The sequence below is a fragment of the Spodoptera frugiperda genome, chromosome 23, assembly GCF_023101765.2.
Source record: "Spodoptera frugiperda isolate SF20-4 chromosome 23, AGI-APGP_CSIRO_Sfru_2.0, whole genome shotgun sequence".
In the NCBI taxonomy this organism is placed as follows: Eukaryota; Metazoa; Arthropoda; class Insecta; order Lepidoptera; family Noctuidae; genus Spodoptera; species Spodoptera frugiperda.
Window position 1 is genome coordinate 12885026 of NC_064234.1, and position 20701 is coordinate 12905726.

The following is a 20701-nucleotide window of genomic DNA, read 5'->3' on the forward strand; positions in this document are numbered from 1 at the left end:
TCGTATTTTAATTAATTAAATTACGGGACATAAGGTTCATAACTGTATTACATTAAATATTTGCTTAACAATATTTACAGTTTTTGAACGTTTGAATATTGACAAGACATTTCTGAAATGTCAGCTGTGTTTCGAACAAAATAGACGTATTTTTGTGTAATAATATTAATTTAATGATTTTATATTCCTAAGTTGATTATTGAAAATGGGAGCCTTAACAAGTAGGCAAAATGCTGGTGTTGAAGAAGCAGATGTAGTGTCTAATCATGCATACAAATATCCTCCTCGATCAGGTAAATGGAACTTTTCTTGCGATTACTTATTTATATTGTGCTGCTGTTTGCCGTCAACAAACCCGACTAATCTTAATGCTAATTCAGATAGTAAATTGCGCAGCCAATTTTCCTCATTCAAACTATTTTCTTACACATTTGTAAATTAACAAAATTCACATTTCCTTAATATCGATTTCTTGACACAATGACCTTATATTGTGTGCAGTGTCCATTTTTGTCATCAATTTAAATGTATCATTGAATAATATGCTCAGTATAGTAATGTAGCTTGAGAAGCTTCATTCACTGCATACATACTTTTAATACATTGCTTTTAATTTTACACTTTTGCCTGTTACTTGTATTTATAAGTAAGTCAATGCTATAAGGAACATTTAAAAACTGATGATGCAGGTAATTACTTCGGGAGCCACTTTATCATGGGTGGTGAAAGGTTTGACACACCACAGCCTGAAGCATATTTGTTTGGAGAAAATGCTGACTTGAATTTCCTTGGCAGCAGACCTACACCTGTAAGTATCATGATTAATACAATGATTTACCTGGTATTAAATAGTGAAAACAAATCTTGAGACATCAAGGAAAAGAAATAATAATATGATCAAGAAAATATAGATTTTTCTTTGTTTAGAATAATAAGCTAAAAGTTAAGTGTTGTTTTAGTCAATTCATATTAAAACATCACATTTTTATTAATTCCAATTGGTATGTTCTCAGTTCCCCTACCCCCCGCCACAGTCCAATGAACCGACAAAAACATTGAAAAGTCTAGTGAACATACGTAAAGAGTCTCTGCGGTTTGTGCGTTGTCCGGAACCAGTTGGCAAGTTGGCAGAGAACAAGATTGGAGATGGCTTGAACAAATCGGTAGACAATAATGGCAAGGGCACATACTACAATATTGAGTTCACATTTGATTGTGACGCAAGATGTGCCATTACTATCTTCTATTTCTGTACCGAGGAAGTTACTCCTACTGGTGTAGTGTGAGTAATGTTCTAACTTATTTAGATATTAAGTTAATAGAGTGTTGATTTTGTTCATATTTCAGTTGCTAATGTTACATTTCCCATGAAAAGTTAACATAATTGTTATAATGTGTTATTGTACTCAGTTCAGATACTATAGGCATTATGCAATGTTTTCAGCCTGTTTTGTAGTCCATGATTATAATCAATGTGCTAATGTGACCTCATGGCCATAGTAAATGTACAATAACATGCCATGGAAACAATATTGTTATGGTATATGCCTTTATATTTACATATGAACTTGTTATAGAATTTTAAACTATGGGTTTAAATCAGATTAGTATATTAAAGTGAAGTAGTCCAAACCATAAATCTCTTCAATTAATATAAGAGCATTATGTACTATTGAAGATTAGGTAATCTATTGTAAATTAATGATCATTGTTAATGACTCAATATTTGATATTTTCCTACAACAGGTACTACCCGCGCGACCCTGCGATGAGTTCTCAGACATACCATTATAAGAAAGGTGCCAACCAGCAGTTCTGTCAGATATCACATGTGTTTGACCCTTCAAAGCACCCTGAAGAAGACTTGGTCTACAATGCGGACAGGGAGATCATACCTATTGCTATTTACTGCGTCGTTGATGAGGGACAAGAAGGTAGCCACATACAGACATTATCTATGTTTATTTATTTATATTCATGCAAATATTTTGATTCAGAGGCTTTATCTATTCTATTATATGTGTCTTTATACAGACAGTACATCAACCTATTCCTGTCTTTCAAATGTGTCCAATAGATTTTTGACTTCATTACTTAAAGCTGAAAGTCTTATGAAATTAGGTACATTGTAATTATGTTAACAAGAAGTATATAAATCTGTCGCTTGTTGTATCCGTCATCTCAAAATACTCAGCTCCCAAATCAAAATCACATTTATTACAACGAAATAAGTATGTTTTTCTAATAACTTGTATAATATGTCTTGTTCTTGTAGAAATAAGGCAGTCCCACACGACGATCGCGGTGGTGGAGAAGCACTCGGACGGCACGTACGTGCTGAAGGCGCTGAAACAGAAGCTGTTCGTGGACGGCCTGTGCTACCTGCTGCAGGAGATCTACGGCATCGAGAACAAGAACCTCGACACCAAGGTCAGTTATGGTGACCAGTATATACATGTGGTTGTAAACTTAATTGATGAAGAAGCAGTTTAGACACTAAGATTCAAGTACGGTTTTCTACAATAGTTTAGAACATTCATAAATTAGGTAAAGTGTATCCTTCCTTGCATTCATGAAACATGGTTCTGTCTCGCCGACTTTGCTCTCCTGTTTGCATGACAAATGAAAACTGTATATTAACCTAAGAATTCTTTACATTAAATTTTGCATAAAGCTTTGAGAACAGCGTGGCGTTCGAAGCTGTGCTGTATCTGTTTATTCCTTCGACTATAATGTCGTGTTGATTGTCTACAGCCAAGTTCGGACGAGGAGACAGAGGACGGTGGGTCGGAGTGTGTGATCTGTATGTGCGACGTGCGCGACACGTTGATCCTGCCGTGCCGGCACCTGTGCCTGTGCAACTCGTGCGCCGACTCGCTGCGCTACCAGGCCAACAACTGCCCCATCTGCCGCGCGCCCTTCCGCGCGCTGCTGCAGATACGCGCGCTGCAACGACGCCCGGACAACGCGCCTGCTGCACCCGCTGCCGCGCCTGATGTAAGTTGTGTCAATCACATTGTCAAATTAACCAATATCTGATAAACTTTGAGAATAGTAGAGAATAGAGAATAGTAACATTGAGATGTTTTTTCGAAAATTTATAATAAATGTTAAAGAAATGTAGAACTTAAAAAAAACAATGAAAACATTGATTATCATGAGTGAAATATATCAAAATCTGTGAAGATGTTCGTAGATACCCGATTAATTTCAAGCTATAACTCGGGTTTATAAACGTATTCGTTGTGCTCGGCGACCAACGCCAATAGTAATGAACCAATCCCCTCCCCGCAGGGTAGCACGGAGAACATCCCGCTGGGCTACGAGCCGGTGTCGCTGCTGGAGGCGCTGAACGGGCCGCACCCCGCGCGCGCCCTGCCCGCGCCCCGACCCGCGCCCGCCATCGCCAGCCCCGACACCGACACCGCCTCGCAGGTACACCGCACTCACTCACTCACTCGCACGCACTACTCACTTGTCCAGACACAGTTCAATTCGATATTGAGTTGTACAATGTGGTAATAAATTAATATGACTTATGCAGGCAGCTGAGATATTGAACCGTTGCAACTTGGAGCGTAGTTCGTCCACCAGCCTGGGCAGCAGTGGCAGCAGGAAGGCCAAGAGTGGTTCCAAGGACGACGTCAAGAGTGTCCGGGACAGGTCCGCTGCACAAACTGTCACTCCCGAGGTGAGGAGATCAAAACCAAGATATGTATTTAGATTAGGTACTGAGTGAGAGTATATTGCTGGTCTAGGGATCTCCTCGAATCTTCTTCATGGGTGTCCAGAAAGTACTGTCATCTATTCTAAGTTAAATTAGTCTTTTAATATATTTGTGTAATGATCACACGACAAATTTCGGCATAGCAGAAATCCGTGGTTAAAAATACCGATGTAATGTTTTATGCAGTTCCGGATGTCAGTGCTATTGGCGCGCGAGGAGGAAGCCAAGCGCGCTGAGGAGAAGGCGGCCGCGGCCAACAGTCCGCTACTCTACAACCATAAGATTGTCAATGGAGACAAGATCTCTAAGGTAAGTTGGTTAAGATTAAGAATAACTGTCTGTGAGTCTCTGTGAGTGGGGTTTGTAAATGCAGCCACTGCACAAAAGAAAATAAAAGTATGGAACAACATTTTGTGAAAATCATTAACAAGTCTATCTTGACAATGAGGTTCTAGAACTTCCTCTATGTTTTATAAGAATTTTGAAATCGAAAGTCATAAATAATAAAATTAGAATCAAATCGAAAACATTAGAATTATCCACATTAGTCGATTTTACTGCTACCCCACTGATCATTTCATAATAATTTCGTTTATAGTCGTCCCTAAGCCTGGAGTACCCGGGCGACATGGAGTCGGTCCAGGAGGCGTCGGGCTCGGACGACGAGGCCCGCGCCGCGCCGGAGCCCGACAGTGACGCCGAGAGACTCTCGCCGCTACTCACGCACCCTACTGCTAACGGGGTAACGCATTTTGTTTTATTAGTCTTTGCATGATGTTGACCATAAATAACTATTATGAGGAAAAAGTGTAGAATGAACAAACCCCCTATGTCGGGAGTGGACCTTCAATCTCACAGATGACTCTCATACTTTGACAAATAAAGTTGAAAAATAGATTCTTCTTATGAGATTGAGGTGACCTTTGACTAAACCCCCTACTTAATGTTTCAGAATAATTTGTGGATGTTATCTAACGCTTCAGTCTCTCGTGTTAGTGTATAAGTAAATAATGTTCCCCAGACGGTGGCGAGTGCGTGCGAGGGCTCCCCGGGCGCGGCGCTGCGGCTGGCGGCCGGGCCCGCGCTGGCCCACATCGACGACACCGACACCGACGAGCCCGACCACAAGCACAACTGTCAGTATGCACACTACTATACCAACATTATGGCCAATCATTACTGTATTTGTAGCTCAGACTACACAACAAAAGGACTGTTATTTTGTCCCATCGCTTAAAAACGTTAAGACATTTATCAAGACCTCATTTTCGATGTAAAGTCTTTAGCTCCAAAGTAAAGAGATTAAAATCTGTATATCTGTATGATCGGTATTCATGATTTCAGTAATAATAATAGTTTTGTTTTATAGTCTGGGCTTCTACAAACTGACTTTTCAATTGATTTGTGTCTGAAATAGACACTGTCACAGAGTAATATGTAAATGGATTAAAACCGCAACCTTTCAATTTAAACCATCATCGACTTTCCGAAATTAATAAAGCATTCCATTTACGTACTACTCTGTGTACACAAATACATACTATTCTATACTAATATAATTTCTTTCATGCTCCTATAGTCATGTAAAGTCAATCCTTGAACCGTCCGCTAGTAGGCTGCTATTTTTCAATTCAAATCTGTAGATATTTATAAAGTGAAAGCTTTGCTTGTGGAAATAAGGGTCAAATTGCGCTGACTTTCAAATGGATGCTAATTCGTGTCCGACCCATTGAATATATGTATAGAGTTGGTGGTTGTTCATATTGTGACGTCGTAAGTGGTTGAGGATGATTGCAATGTGCGTTTTACATTATTCATACAAAGCGAACGACATTGCATTTTAACTTTTGCGCCTAGGTAGGCACATAGATATCTGCTTTGACGGTAGGATAAATAATGGTTTGGCGTATTTTGTTCTTCTATAATTGAATAGTAAAATATTAAGCTGTAATACGTAGTTAATGTATCAAATATCAGTCATCCACGTATTCGACAAGCTTGTCGTCAGAACCTATTAGACAGAAGCGCGCTGAACCCCAGGTAGTATAAGGAAAGTATAGATAGGGCAGGAGTAGTGGAGCAATGGCACCGTGAACAGTTATATAATTGGGTGTACAATCGCACGCAGCGAGCGGAACACAGTCTCGTAACGATGCGGAGTCGCCGGCGGTGGCCGAGGACTCTGATTATTTCACGCCGGAAGACACCAACACGACCATTCTGACCGTTCCTAAGACGAACAAACTTGCCGTAAGTCCGCCATCTTGCATCAGCTGTCATCGTAGTCGTGACGTCATCATTGAGCTTTGTTTGTGTGCGTTTTAGTTCGGTTTTGGTTTACGCGATTTTGTTTTATTTTCCGCGTCGTGTTTAATTTGCACTTTCATTATCATGTAACGCATCAGTATGAATGTTGTAAGGTGATGTTACACCGGCACGTTGCAGGAGCCGAGCGATGCACTGCGGTAACCATATAACGGAGCTTGAGGTGTCCAGGCATTGCGGGGCTTTTGAAACGCACCAAGCATATTGTTGCCAGATTGAAAACTGCACTTAATCATAACTTATTTTAAAACAAATCTATAATACTGGCAGCTATATGCACTTAGTATTAGAAATCTTAATAATTTGTAAATACCTTATACTAAAGCAGGTATCTGTTACAGGAGCCAACTAACAATGGAGATTGTACTCCTCAGCGTTGGGCCCTGCCACATCACGTCACATCACTTCCCGGTGAGCTAACTACCAAACATAGCTACTCACTTCTATGTGAATATAAATAGACAAAAATCGTTGACATGTGTGTGTGTAACCCTTGATGTAGGAACGCCTCTGAGCCAGTCTAGCGTGCGTTCGTCGGGCGACTCGTACAGTTCGACGTCGTCGACGCGTCAGTTGCTGGCGCCCGTGGCGGGGTCCCCGCTGGCGACCGACACTGCCTGCTAGCGACCGACACTGCCTACTAGCGACCGCCGCGTCGCAAGCCTCGCCCGTACCGCCCAGCACAGCTCTACAACCACGTAGATATACTATGCCACCTTACTGAAATGTATTGTACACTCGAATCCAACGGATTCTTGAAGTCTTACGCTTGCCTTTAATATAATTTGATCACTCTTTTGAATATGAATATCGGTCTATATACTACACTCTATCTATATTCAATAGATTTCCTTATTCAAATGATATATGGAAGAATGAGTGGATACAAATAATAAGAAACTGCAGAAATAAAAACAATAAGAAATGCAGAAATTTGCAATATAGACTTTGAAGAAAATGATTTGTATAAAACTAAAGGTGAACTTTTTACTTGTAAAGTTCGAAAATATTTGCGTTGCCAGTTCGAAAATATTGATTCCGGTAATTATTGGGTCAATAACCAATGGTGCGTTTGGAATGACACACACATAAAAAATACGAGTATGTTTGTAGCAAATGTGCGCGGTGCACGGTGCACGGTCGGTATGCGACCCATCCTACTTCACGTACGAAACATACGTACGACACTATCCGTAAAAATAAGACAAATAAGCTTTGTAATATTATAATTGTAATGGGTATAATGTTTTGCAGCTATATTAAACTTTAATCATAAGTATAAATCATCGCATGACATGTAAAAAGTAGGTTACCCAAGCTTCTAGCATAGGAACACTAATGGTGCAAGATTTCTGTTATAATAGTATTATTAAAAAACCGAGTTTTGATGTATAGATGGTAAATTGTATTAAAATTATTATTGTAAGAATATATTATAGCCATATATAATATATGTATATTTATTCGTTATGAAATATCAGTGCCAATGGTACATAAGATATAATAAATTATGGATTAGTAAGGCTGAAACTGTTTACTCAGAAGCAAGTAATGTGGATTCATGAATACATGTGGGGTGCATTTAGATCATTTGTTTTGTATATATTTGCACTAATAAGTAACCACCCATGTCTGTCCTTTGAATTGCAAATTTTATTGACCATTGTCTTGAGTTTTTCTTGACATTTACATAATGCTCAATTTTACTAAAACTTGCTCTTATTTTGCAATATTATAGCAATCAAGAATAAAACATAATTTGGTGATTTTGATTATAATCTGTTTCTGAAGCAAATATGTTAATATTTTGTGTTAGTTAAATCTTTATAGCTTTTTATCGTTTATTATGGCTCACTGTCAATTTGGTTGATTCCATGTATTGTTACTGAACTACAACAGTAATGTCTTTTACTTGTAAGATCTGTGTGTCTGGTTATTACAAGATGCATTCAAATTGGTCCATTTGAGTAAAAGTATTGTTGGACACTTTATAGACTGATGAAGAACATTCCTTTATATTCATTGAAAGAATCTCAAAAATTATAAGTGTCGTAAATTGTAGATACACATTGTATTATTGCCTAACTAATATTTTCTTAGTGTATTGTTTGATTTAAAATAAAATTTACTAATATTAAAAGGGCTTTTAATTTGTCATTAAAATGCATAATGCTTTAGTACAAAACTTTATTGTGATGTTCCACAATATACAATATGCTGATTAATATAAAACTAGAGCAGATTAATAATAATAATCAAGCCATTTAAACAAACGTAAATAAGTAATAACTCTAAAATAAAATAATAAGTATGTATAAACATATTATTCCGTAAATAAACTTTACATATTATGTAAAATATGAACTCAAAATAAAAGTTACTCTCAGCTTTGGTTAGGCATTGTTTGTATGTTATTATAGTTAGAATTTGCAGAATGACAATCATCAGAAGTGCTAGGACTGGCTACTTTCTTCATGGCTTGTCTCCGGGCAGCGTATGCAGACATTCTAGCAAGTCTCGCCTGCCTCTGTTCTGGGGATTCATTTGCCAGTCTCTTGGCAGCATAAGCTGACATCCGAGACAGGCGTTTGGCTCTCTGTTCACTGGTCTCCAGTGATAACCTTTTCGCCGCGTATTCAGACATACGCCGCAGCCTGTTGGCGCGTTGATCCGGCGTTTCATTAGCGAGTCGCTGTGCCGCATATGCTGACATTTTCGCTAACCGTGAAGCTCGCTCATCTGGTGACTCACATTTACGACCAGAATCTTTACGAGTTCTTCGTTTATCAGGATTCAACAGCGCAAGTGGGTCTAGATTTTGTGTCATTAACATCGGATCATCCGTTTCATAACTTCTATCGCTGCTTGTATCTTCGTGCTCCCTTTTCACATTCACACCATAAGATATTTGCTCAGATTCCAAACTCAATTTTGTAGTGCTCATTGTGTTGTCCATTTTTCGATATACTCAGATTTTATTAGCACCTCGAGATCCACGCATTATTTGCTTTCGCTATCACCATTTTCTTCCAGGAACAATCGGATGAATTTAATTCACCCATATTGATTGTTTAGGGATAGACGTATCCATAATACCATAACGGACTCGACAATTTATGATATAAATGAACTATTAGATTTCGCTCTGCACAAACAAGTTCATGAATAAACAACGTATATTTTCACCGAAATAAAAGTACGTAAAAGACCAGCAAAATATGAGACGACGGCGCTACTGACGGAATGACACCTGTGAATGACACTTGACATTTTTGACAGTAAAATATTCCGAATGAATTCAACAATCGGTAAAGTTGAGCGTGTAATGGAACACATTTCAATACTTGAAAAAATACGATTAATTTGTAATTATTATTTGTTTTATTTTATATCTTTTAAAATAATATTTCAACCGTCCATGTGTCTATGTGACTTAAATATCATCATTATTAAATGTACATGAAAAAAATACAAAAAAGTGTTAAAATGCAATCAAAAATAATTTATAATTTTAACTGCAATTCCCATTACCATCTAATTATATTTTTGGTTTATAAATCATTGTAATAAATAATCAAGCAAGACTTACCTTTATCGGAAAAGTATTTCAAGAAAAAAAAAAGATATGTCCAGAAATTAACAATAGTAACACAGAGCGTATGAGTTGTCAAAAAGTTGGCATATATTCCATCTGTTTTATTTAGCCAATCTATTTTCATATCTTACACTGCGGATAACAAGGGTATTTAGCTTATTTTACACAATAATAATGTGAAAATATGTGTTTATACAGATCTGCTTGTACACATTAATTTTTTTGTTTTAAATTATTGTTAAAATTCTATGCGGAATATAAAGCATCTGTGATCACAATATGAAGCAATTCCTTATTTATTTCCTTCTTTTGTGATTTTGGTGAAAGTTAGTTTTAAATTATTTCGTTTTTAGGGACAGTGACCTAGGAGAGGAGCTCAGGATACTTGTAAAGTGATGACATAATGGTGTAATAGTTTGTTGGTGTTTGTTGTCGATCGTCACTAACCATGGATAGTATACCCGAGTCACCTTCGAAGACGAGCCCGCTCGCGGAGCCCGAGGCCTTCCCGGAGAGTGAGACAGATTACTCCAGCATCAGAGGGAAGGTGAGCATTACTACTGCCTTTGTTTACTAACACTATTGTTCGCGCGTAAACTACGCCTACTCACACGTCTTAGCAAGATCATGTATAAGCGTTATTTATTTCAAAGCTTATATTTCTAATATTTTTATCTGAAGAAAATAAGTTCATTGATTATTCTAATTATAAATGAATATGCAATAAAAATACATTTCTTTGGAATTTCTCATTTAGTTGGCATAGGAACAATAATTCCAATAATGAGAGAAAGTTGAATGAACAATAGTCCAAAAAGATTCTAATTACTCCCAAATTGATTTGTAGCAGTTAAATATCTGTGTTTATGTTAAGATTAACAACAGTTATATCCATTTAGGGTTAACTGGCTGTTGTACTTAACTACTTACTTATACTTAAAATAAGAACATCAACCATTTATTATTCCTTTTTCAATATCAAATATAATAAATTAATAAAATATTTCATTGGTAATGTTCACAAAAAGAATAAAATCTTGTTATCTAACTACATTATAATTATTTCAAAATCAACTATTGCACCATAGCAATATTGCATCATTTTCTTTGTTGATACATGTGTACATCAAAATCCTCATTGATCAATTTCCTACTGCCGTAGTGCCTGATAGATAACTAGTACCTAGTTATAAATACTAGTTTATCAAACTGGCAATTCTTTATTGTCGTGATTACGTATGTAATATTATATTTATTTTTAGAAAGAAAGAGAGATAGTACTTCGTGCAATAAATTAATATTACTATTATTAAAGGTACATTGACTGTATAAGTTTACTCTTTCAATAACTTTATCCTGTAAATGGGATAACAATAAAATTTATGTCACATTTATGTGACAAGTGTTAAAGTTAATTATTTCATAAGATAAAAGTTTTCTAATATACAACAAGTTGCTAATCTGAATGAGCAAATCTTATTAGTTTTCGTCCAGTTTCAAATTGGATAGCTATTGATATTGCTATTACATTGTTGGGTGTTGGATATATTGTTTCATTGAACTTCCAACTTTATAACAAAATAATAAAGTTGAAAATAAGTTTATCCTGCTGGCCACTATACATATATATAATATGACAAGTATAAACATGTGTGTTGGTCAAGTCTTGCACCACTTTATTCACAAGTGTGGTCATTGTGTTATGAATGAAGCTTTTGTTGCATCATTATCAATTAAATTAACTTATACCTAAACTTTACATGTTTCCCTAAAAGACACAACAAAAAGTAGATAACTATTATAAAAAAGTTTAATAATAGATATCTACATTGTATAAAATTATCAACAATCATTTTAAAAAGACTTTTTTCACACACATTCTTAAATCCAAGATCATTCCATAAGGAGTTACCTCATGTTGTGGACTTAATATTAAACAAATATAATAAATAATAAATTTCCAATATGTTATTGTCCAAGATGGTGCTTGTGAGTCCAACAGCGGATGAGTATGAACTGCTCCGCAAGCAACTGCTGGAGAGACTGGAGTCAGGGAATGGAGAGATCATATATGACATTGGTCAAGGAGAAGGTGAGACATTTATTTATTTTAATTTTAATTACTATTTTGTTAGGTAAATTAATACAGATACAGATCTTTAAAAAGTTTATAATACAATAATATATACAGGACCTTTTTACATTTTTGTATATTACAAAAATAAAAGTGTAATTAATAAACAAACTACAAAAAAATACTTCATCAACATACCTGGTGGCAATTCTAGTGGTATGAAAATATTTTTAAATTAAATTAAGTTATTTGCAACAACAAAGAGTATACTAATTTCATTAGCTTCTTTGTTATTAAGATAATTATTAAAACCGGATATAACACAGATGCAAGAAGGTTTTATTTGGTTTTTGTGGATTCTGGCAAGTTGCCAAACTTTTCCAGTCTTGTGTACTTGTGTAACAACAATACATATAATTTGTGATAGTGCATTTATCGAGGTAGCCTACGGGTTATTTAACATCACGCTACTATCAATTGGAGTCAAGCAGAGCTGTTGAAACCGCGTCGAAGTTGCTATGTAGTAACTAAATAAAATCTTTCCACGTAATTGCCGACAGTACATTCCTCTACGATTAGATTATAATTTCATAACATGCTGCATATGTTAGATGTCCTGATAAAGTAGTCATTGCAACTGACCACTGACCGGCCAATCTTATCGCCATGATCTCGGTCACGTGCGAACGGACGTGTGGTTGTATTCATCTAGATCTAGTGTTAATAGTGCGTGAGTTACCGCACAGGTAATAATAGTGATTGAATCATTTGCACTTTCCTACTACTTAGATATTTATAGAACAAAATCGAAATGATGAAAATGATTGTAAATGTTAGCATTTAACAGATATTCGATCGCTGATATTTAAATATGTACATACACAGGGTACATTTGGCATTATACGTATAGTATTACAATTTTATCGAAACGGAACTTTGAAACCACAGATTTCCCGGCGTTTTTGCATCAAATAAACTGACTGTTCATGACTGAACCCAAATCAAAACTCGTCCATTTCTAATGCGAAATAGACCTATAAATACCTACTAAATTAGAAAGCACAACAGATTCGAAGATAGTTCTTCAAATATGTATGTAATTAAATTCTTGATGTTATTTATTATAATGGAGGTAATGATTCATGATATCCATTTGTGCAGACGGGCGCGGTCTGACGGAGGACGAGTACAGTGCGTCCGTGGCGACGCTGCAGTCGCTGGTGAGCGGGGAGCGAGTCTCGTGCGTGGAGCTGCGACGCTGGGACTGCGGCAGCGGGCTCACCGGGCAGTACCTGCTGCGCACCGAACTCGACCATACTGACTTCATGGAGATCAGGTATGATGGCGGTTATCACCTTCTAGAGTTTATTTCCATCTTCTTTGTGACTACAATCAGGACTTGGAGGATTGTTGGAGAAAGTCAAACAAAATAGTTAAAGATAACCATGTCTGTCTGTCAGTCCCTCAGTGAAGCCATTTGTTCTTCCTTTCTCTTGGCTAGAGATCACCTTTTCAAAACGGTCTCAACACCATTTCCTATAATAGCTAAACTATACTAATTGTCCAATACCAGAGTGGCAGTGGTAGGCAACGTAGACGCGGGCAAGTCGACTCTGCTGGGAGTGCTGACCCACGGCGAGCTGGACAACGGGCGAGGGTACGCGCGCCAGCGACTGTTCCGACACAAGCACGAGATGGAGAGCGGCAGGACCAGCTCCGTCGGGAACGATATACTCGGCTTCGATAGCATGGGTAAGAAAAGTACTCTTTAGAATTTTATCACGTTGAACGCCGTGGTGGTCGCCTGTGACCGACGTTAGCGGAGGATTTGCCTTCAACAGTTTTCTATTGGCAGTCAAAGACTTAATTTGTATAGTATTATCCTCAGTTGTTTGCTTCTGTAGTTTCCATCTCCTTAATGTATCTAGATTTACATTACGGACTGGTTAGGAGTACTTTGTACCTGGACTTCTTTGTTGAGTGCTGTGAAAACCGAGGCAGAGGATCTAATGTTATATTATTGATTGTTCAGTCAGATGACAATAGTTGTACTAAAACTGGATATCCTGTGCACGACGATCGCCCCAGCTCAAAGTCTTCGTTTATTTTCTAATCATTCAGTTTTGATTAAATTTTCTCAAGCAGAATACAAAACTTAATAAAACTTAGATTACACAATGAAAAAAGGTGTTTACGTGAGAAACTTTGGATTACGATCTTGATAAGGGAATTGGAAAAGGACACGTATGTTGTTATAGGTATGCGAAGGTAGTGTGGCTTATCTTGAAAAAGTACCGAGAAAGTTAATCATCTGTTTGGTATTAGTGGCTATTATCAATTTATCAGGAACACGTAGTGCTATATAATTGGGGAGGATAGTCCTTCAGTCATGTTTTTGTGTCGACATCAATTTCTTTCAACGATTAGTTTCCAATGTACCAATAATGGGTGCATTTATCATTCATAAATATTTACATCTTTATCTGTTTTTGAAAGCAATGTTTTCTTAAAGCCTAATAGAAGAAAAAGAGGTTACAAAAGATTACTTCTATTCGAATCTATTTGGATTGGGTTCCCTATGAAAACACAATACTTTCATTCCCCGATAGAAGTAGAAAGAGATCCATATGTTGAATGCTTGTATAATTACATACTACATACACTGTACTATATTGACTTAGAATAAGTAGAGCGTGCTTTATGTACGTTATCAAAGTAAACACAAATGGTGAGCCTAACCTTAAAGGCACTAGGTATGGAGTATGGCTGTATTATCGCAAGCACTGACCTTTCTACGCGGCGCGCTTTATGAACCGGAGAATAAAATTGATATTAGTTTTTGAGGTGATACTGTTTTACTATCTATACTTTTGGCCTTATAAAACTATGTTTGTAATGGTTTTAGTAGTCGAAACTCGACTTACAATACATAAATGAATCTTTGAAGAAAAAAACAAAGACAAATTATTATTAGAGCCATATTTTTTAGCTATGTGTTTTTTAATAGGAACAATAAATATACTTTTTATTTATTCATTTTTCCTTTGAATTGATAGTTTAACTTGCATAAAACACATAACCAGGTCATCCTAATGTAAAAAAATCAACGATGTTGCAACTTGATTGAACTGCAATCTACATATTTACATATCGATACAGCATGATAGTGTGTAATTAGTTCATTAAAGTAGTGAATACTGAAGACGGTACTATTTATAGAAGTTGAACGAGCACTGATAATAATTATGCCTTATTGATTGATTATGCAATTCTTGCATATGTATATATGCAGTCTGTACAGTTACTGTCCTTTATAATACATGTTGACAAACATCTACTGTTTGTGTCATAATTATATCTTTCTGCTTGAAGTGGTATACAGACATAGACAAATAGGTATCTACGTGCAGTAATATTAAGCACTGTATTCGAATTGTAGAAAATGTTTGATATGCTTCAAACGGTTGCTACCTGAGCCAAAAATACAATAAAGGTACTAACATTAAATAGTGAATATTGTAAGTATGGCTCTGTCTACTTCGCCTATGATCACGTGCAAGTTGTTTGTATAGCTGCCTTCAATGTAGAATTAATGGAATTACAGCGTTACTTCACGTTAGTTTTCTTCAATAGTTATTTTCAAGGTAAACATTACGTAACAAAAGAATAATAGTTTTAAATTATTTGTTATTTAGCGACTCGAAACGTTGCTCAAGTTTAATTTAAGGACACGAGTTTTACGATATTTCAATATGAATAGACATTTTATCCAATTATTAGTTGACATTAAAATTTTAACCTATTAATCATATTTAGGCGAACTTAATGCCATTAATTGAACATGATTAACAACCACTACAGCTGATCTTTGGAAATATAGCTAATAAAGCAAATTTTTGTTGACAGGCAATGTAGTGAACAAACCAGACCACGGCACACTGGACTGGGTGAAGATCTGCGAGAAGTCTTCCAAAGTGATCACGTTCATCGACCTGGCTGGCCACGAGCGATACCTCAAGACCACCGTCTTCGGAATGACTGGACATGCACCCGACTTCGGCATGCTTATGGTAACACTATTTCTATTGTATTTTATATTTATAGATTGATAAGTTTGGAATGTTTTTAAAGTCAACATGGCAAAGGAGTTCTTTAATGCACATCATAATTTAGGTACAAGAATGAGGCCAGGGGATTGTTATGTGTGTGAAAGCTGCGATCAATATCTAAGTAGTCACTTCTAATATCATTCTAATCAAATAACAAAATCTCAAAGTCAATGAAACTGCCCTCAGATCGGTGCCAACGCAGGTATAGTGGGCATGACGAAAGAACATCTTGGTCTGGCCCTCGCACTCTCAGTACCTGTCTTCGTAGTGGTGACGAAGATCGACATGTGTCCTCCAAACGTCCTCCAAGACAATCTCAAGCTGCTGATCAGGATCCTCAAGTCGTCAGGCTGCCGCAAAGTTCCCGTCATGGTGAAGACGAAAGATGACGTCATCGTTAGCGCTACTAACTTCGTGTCGCAGAGGTGAGTTCCATTTTATACAAAATATTGTTCCCTACTCAATCCAGTAGGTACTGTTTTAAAGATCGGTTTTACCACTAGACCAGACCCGTAGATAGCATGCTAGTATAAATAGAATTGTAACTTTTTAAATAAATTCTATCTGTAGAAAATCTGTGACTTGAATCCGATTAGCTGAATTAAAATGCAGTGACTATAATCCTCAACACATAGAACATCATTAGTTACACTAAGGAATTAATTTGAATTATGTTTCATCAGGCTATGCCCAATCTTCCAAGTATCAAACGTGACGGGAGAGAACCTGGAGCTGCTGACCATGTTCCTGAACCTGCTGAAGACGAGGATGCCCTCGCAGGACGACAAGCCTGCAGAGTTCCAAATTGACGACACCTACTCAGTACCGGTACGATATGTCGAGATATACTTTGTTATACCTGAGATATCATCAAGATAATCTACTTAAGACCTTATTAAGTTCGTGTTAATAAATGTATTTTTAGAGTACTTATAGAAAAGAAAGTAAACAAAGTAAAATATAATGTCATTCCATAACCTCTTCCATTTAATTTTTATCAAATGAAAGTGCATGTAATGCCTAACTTGCGAGTGAAATTTTCTAAAACTAGCAGCAACAACGAGTTTCTACTCTAGCAGTCCAAGAAGGCTTGAGCAGAGCGTATATTATTTGAACTTTACATAATGTATATTTTGCTCTCTCCCAGGGTGTGGGCACAGTAGTATCAGGCACGACGCTAGCGGGAGTGATCAAGTTGAACGACACGCTGCTACTGGGCCCCGACCCGCTGGGCCGCTTCACTCCCATCACCGTCAAGAGTATACACAGGAAGAGAATGCCTGTACCCGAGGTCAGGGGAGGACAGACTGCTAGCTTTGCTCTTAAGAAGGTAAGTTCATTATACACTTTTAAAGGAATTATTTGTACAACAAACAGAAGAGGATCTTCATTGTCTCACTTTGTAGTAAAGTGTGACTGTGGGACTCTAATTAGAGCTCAGGCCCCCTTTTTATGTAGTCTATTAAGATATTCGACACAATAAAAAAAAGTCAGGAGACTCAAAAGTAAGCATTTTGCGTACCATATCGGAATGTTCTCCAGTGTTGTGGATGCACGTACTATCGTATGAATAGGCTACGCACTGACAAGAAGTCCTTTTTAACTTAAACCTTTTCAAGAACTGACATATTGTACTTGTGTCTCCCCAGATAAAACGTTCTCAGATCCGCAAGGGTATGGTGATGGTATCTCCCGCACTGAACCCCCAGGCGTGTTGGCAGTTCGAGGGAGAGATACTCGTACTACATCATCCAACCACCATCTCCTCGCGGTACCAGGCTATGGGTACGTATATACTTAATAAGCAGTATCCTAAACATGCAACCGTGATTTTTTTATGGATTTTGGACTTTATTACAAAATAGTAAAGTCGGAAAGCTGTTAGAATGTTATGTATTGACCTCTACAGAATGACCAAGACTACAGAATGAAGCACAGTGATAAATCTAAGGTTTGATATCTTGAGATGTAATATATATAATGTATGTGTTTGCAGTGCACTGTGGCAGTATCAGACAGACGGCGTCGATCCTGTCGATGTCCCGCGACTGCCTGCGTACTGGGGACAAGGCACTCGTCCGCTTCCGCTTCATCAAGCACCCAGAGTACCTCAAGAGGGGGCAGAGGATGGTCAGTACTCTATTTATGGAACTAAAAAATAGATATGGTGTCCGTCAGTTTTAGAAAAATTAACATTTAATATATTTATCTTATTATGCAGGTATTCCGCGAAGGTCGTACGAAAGCCGTGGGCAACGTGCTCCGTCCCGAGCCGGCCGCGGTGAAGCAGGCCCCGCGCGCCAACAACACGCGACACGACCGGCGCACGCAGCAGCCACACGACAAACCCGACGCACTGCCCGCACATGTCGTACGTATAGTTATAGCAATACATTTCCATATTATATTAATCAGTAGTCAGAACATATGTCTAAATTTTCTTGGCTTTTCTATTTGCAGCAAGAGAGTGACGTAACTGCAACCGACTCTCCATTCGAGGTGCAGGCCGACAAGCGCGGCGCGGCAGCAGGCGGGGGCGGAGCACCCGGTGCGGGCGGCGGGGGGCGGCGCCCCCGCAAGCGACACGACAAGCCGCCCGACGCTCCCACGCTGGCCGCGGCCGCCAACTAAACTCTCACACAACTCTACTATACCGTCTACTACTTACTCGCCGGGAATATCTGTCTACCTGACGCCTTGCCACACATTTTGTATACAACGAGACTAGAACGTACCCAGGTTCACAGATATTTTCCAACAGTACGAGCTACTGGCGCTAGGGACACTTTTAATACTTTCTCATTTACGGCAGTGCCAGGCATCGGTAATACTTTATAAATTCAAAGTAACGAATTTCATTGGTGAAAATTTGAAAGGTACTCCTGTAAATATTTTTTTCTTCATAGCTTTAAGAAATTATTTTTAGTATTTGATTAGCTTCCCTAGCGCAGCTAATTCGGTCCAAAAGCACTAAATCAAAGTACAAGGTACTTAGGTCTCATCTACATGCCGCGTCGCCGTGTAACGACGTCGGTACTTTCTATACCTACCTGTGTGTTTACTGTTTAGTACACACTCTTTGACGACAGTTACATATTTTTGACTATACTATACTATTATAACTATAGGTCTCGTATCTTGTAAACTTTTCTCGAAATTTTGTCAAGATAATAAATATATTTTTCAATATTTATCTGCTTATGTGACATTAATTTGTAACAGTACAACAGTAATTGGAAATGCAAGTTTTAAATATTCGTTTCTTTTTTATATTTTTATTTGGGGTTGCCAATTTTTGTTATGTAAATTAAAATTATTTTATGGAAGGATCCTAAAAAGGAATCATTTTGTTTTGGAATTTATAATTATTTGTTGGTTTCGTATATTATAGTGATTTGAATTTGATTGATATTTTCATTGAGCAGCCTAGGTTCCATAGGCATGTTGTGTTGTTTGCTTAGTGGGTATCTCACTGCACAGGTGGTGAGTGGGAGAGGAGTGAATCTGTTGTACTTTATAGTTGGACTATTACAAATAATGCAATATTATAATAGTGTTAGTGAGGCTAGCTGCTCTACTCCATATCATAATTCAGTATTTGATTACTTCACAGTACCATTATAATGTGATTTTTGTAGTTTAAGTAAATGAATATTTTTATGGTTTGTTCCGAGTGAGTGAAATAAAACTAGCTCAGATTAACTTTGCAGTATTATTTAATGCCTACACATGGAAAAGACATAATTAGTATTTTTATGTATGTAACAGTATTTTGACTAAACTAAATTATATACATTATTTCTTCAATTGTTTCTTTGCATCCTGAATACCTTCCCTTAAATTTTCGCTAAACTTTTTAAGGAACGACATGATTCTATTAACTTGTTGAGGGTCCACATCAGACAGCTTCTCCTTCCCCCTGTAAAACACTGACACTGCTAGTTGTGCAGCCCTCCGCACGGGGTATGACTCTGCAAGCTTCTGCACAAGGTGCTCGTTATTGGCGAGATACCTTAGTATAGCTCTAATAGGCATTGTAATAAATTGATCACTTGAATGAAGTTTCAAATGAACACATATTCCGATACTTCTGTAAAAGCTCTCGCTTCAACCTCAGCTGTGTTCTCAGTATTTCAAACTGCTTCAACTGATCTTGTTTGTTGTAATCAATTCCAGGCAACCGCTTTATCTGTAACAAACCACAATATTTAACTTTATGATAGTAGTTATGTAAACTAACCTAAAATGTTGACTGATAACAGAGTCGAAATAAAACTACAAAGCATTATTATAATAACAATATTGTTACCTGCGTGCGAGCTATGTCAAACTTCTTTTGAAGCTCGAGCACCCTTTGACTGCAGTCTTGAGACTCCCTGGCCTTTGCAGAGTTGTCATGGAAGTCCCTCTCAACACTAAAAAAAACAAAGGTTATTTACGACTTATAAAATAATGCGACTAAATAAATGACGTATTTTCTAAAAATAAGAGCGCTACATATAGTACCTTCGTATGATTTCGTAAACAATCGGTAAAAAATCTACATCTACGTCCTGCACAGTTATAGGACTAAAGTTGTTTTGTTCAGAATGATCTGTGTTATTTTCCATCGTATGAGAGTGGCATGAGTCGAACACAAATTAATAAAACGCACTTGCCTAAATGTTAATTATCTAAATACATAATATTCTATAATACATAATAACACTATGAACAGCAAAGGCAAATTCACCACACACCACTGCATCCATTGATGTCATTATCATGTCATGATTGTCAAATTCGTTAATGTCATATTTAGCATTGTCTATGACATGTCGAAGCAAATAGAGATGACCTTTATCAGTCTTTTAATTAAATTTTGTCTATTT

The 20701-nt window shown here is 37.2% G+C and overlaps 4 protein-coding genes across 6 annotated transcripts; 2 read left to right on the plus strand and 2 right to left on the minus strand.

Moving 5' to 3' along the window:
* Positions 1–99: 99 nt before the first annotated feature.
* Positions 100–8192, plus strand: LOC118266862 (E3 ubiquitin-protein ligase MGRN1). 3 transcript variants are annotated; one of them, XM_050703329.1, is made up of 14 exons: positions 100–292; positions 680–808; positions 1014–1282; positions 1747–1934; positions 2276–2430; positions 2755–2997; positions 3295–3435; positions 3545–3691; positions 3914–4036; positions 4326–4469; positions 4749–4863; positions 5856–5977; positions 6394–6463; positions 6555–7032. In XM_050703329.1, the coding sequence occupies exons 1-14, from the start codon at positions 206–208 to the stop codon at positions 6674–6676; spliced, it is 2055 nt and encodes a 684-aa protein (XP_050559286.1). In that variant the 5' UTR covers positions 100–205; the 3' UTR covers positions 6677–7032. The 3 variants fall into 3 exon arrangements, 2 of the variants coding, with proteins under 2 accessions (XP_050559286.1, XP_035436346.2); XM_035580453.2 differs by having other exon boundaries at positions 101–293; positions 690–808; positions 6555–8192; XR_007706835.1 differs by lacking the exon at positions 5856–5977 and having other exon boundaries at positions 101–292; positions 6555–6633.
* Positions 8193–8222: 30 nt separating this feature from the next.
* On the minus strand, positions 8223–9312 carry LOC118266863 (uncharacterized). Its single transcript, XM_035580454.2, is given in 2 exon segments — positions 8223–9017; positions 9019–9312. Coding segments are annotated over 2 exon segments (678 nt in total). The 5' UTR covers positions 9115–9312; the 3' UTR covers positions 8223–8435.
* Positions 9313–9639: 327 nt separating this feature from the next.
* On the plus strand, positions 9640–19532 carry LOC118266864 (GTP-binding protein 1). Its single transcript, XM_035580456.2, has 13 exons — positions 9640–9794; positions 10001–10194; positions 11628–11739; positions 12883–13057; positions 13295–13473; positions 15628–15791; positions 16017–16255; positions 16514–16658; positions 16978–17160; positions 17480–17615; positions 17827–17960; positions 18052–18201; positions 18291–19532. The coding sequence occupies exons 2-13, from the start codon at positions 10096–10098 to the stop codon at positions 18459–18461; spliced, it is 1887 nt and encodes a 628-aa protein (XP_035436349.2). The 5' UTR covers positions 9640–9794; positions 10001–10095; the 3' UTR covers positions 18462–19532.
* Positions 19529–20595, minus strand: LOC118266865 (mediator of RNA polymerase II transcription subunit 9). The gene is made up of 3 exons (XM_035580457.2): positions 20337–20595; positions 20140–20245; positions 19529–20019 (listed from the first exon to the last, which is right to left on the minus strand). The coding sequence occupies exons 1-3, from the start codon at positions 20438–20440 to the stop codon at positions 19879–19881; spliced, it is 351 nt and encodes a 116-aa protein (XP_035436350.1). The 5' UTR covers positions 20441–20595; the 3' UTR covers positions 19529–19878.
* Positions 20596–20701: the final 106 nt, after the last annotated feature.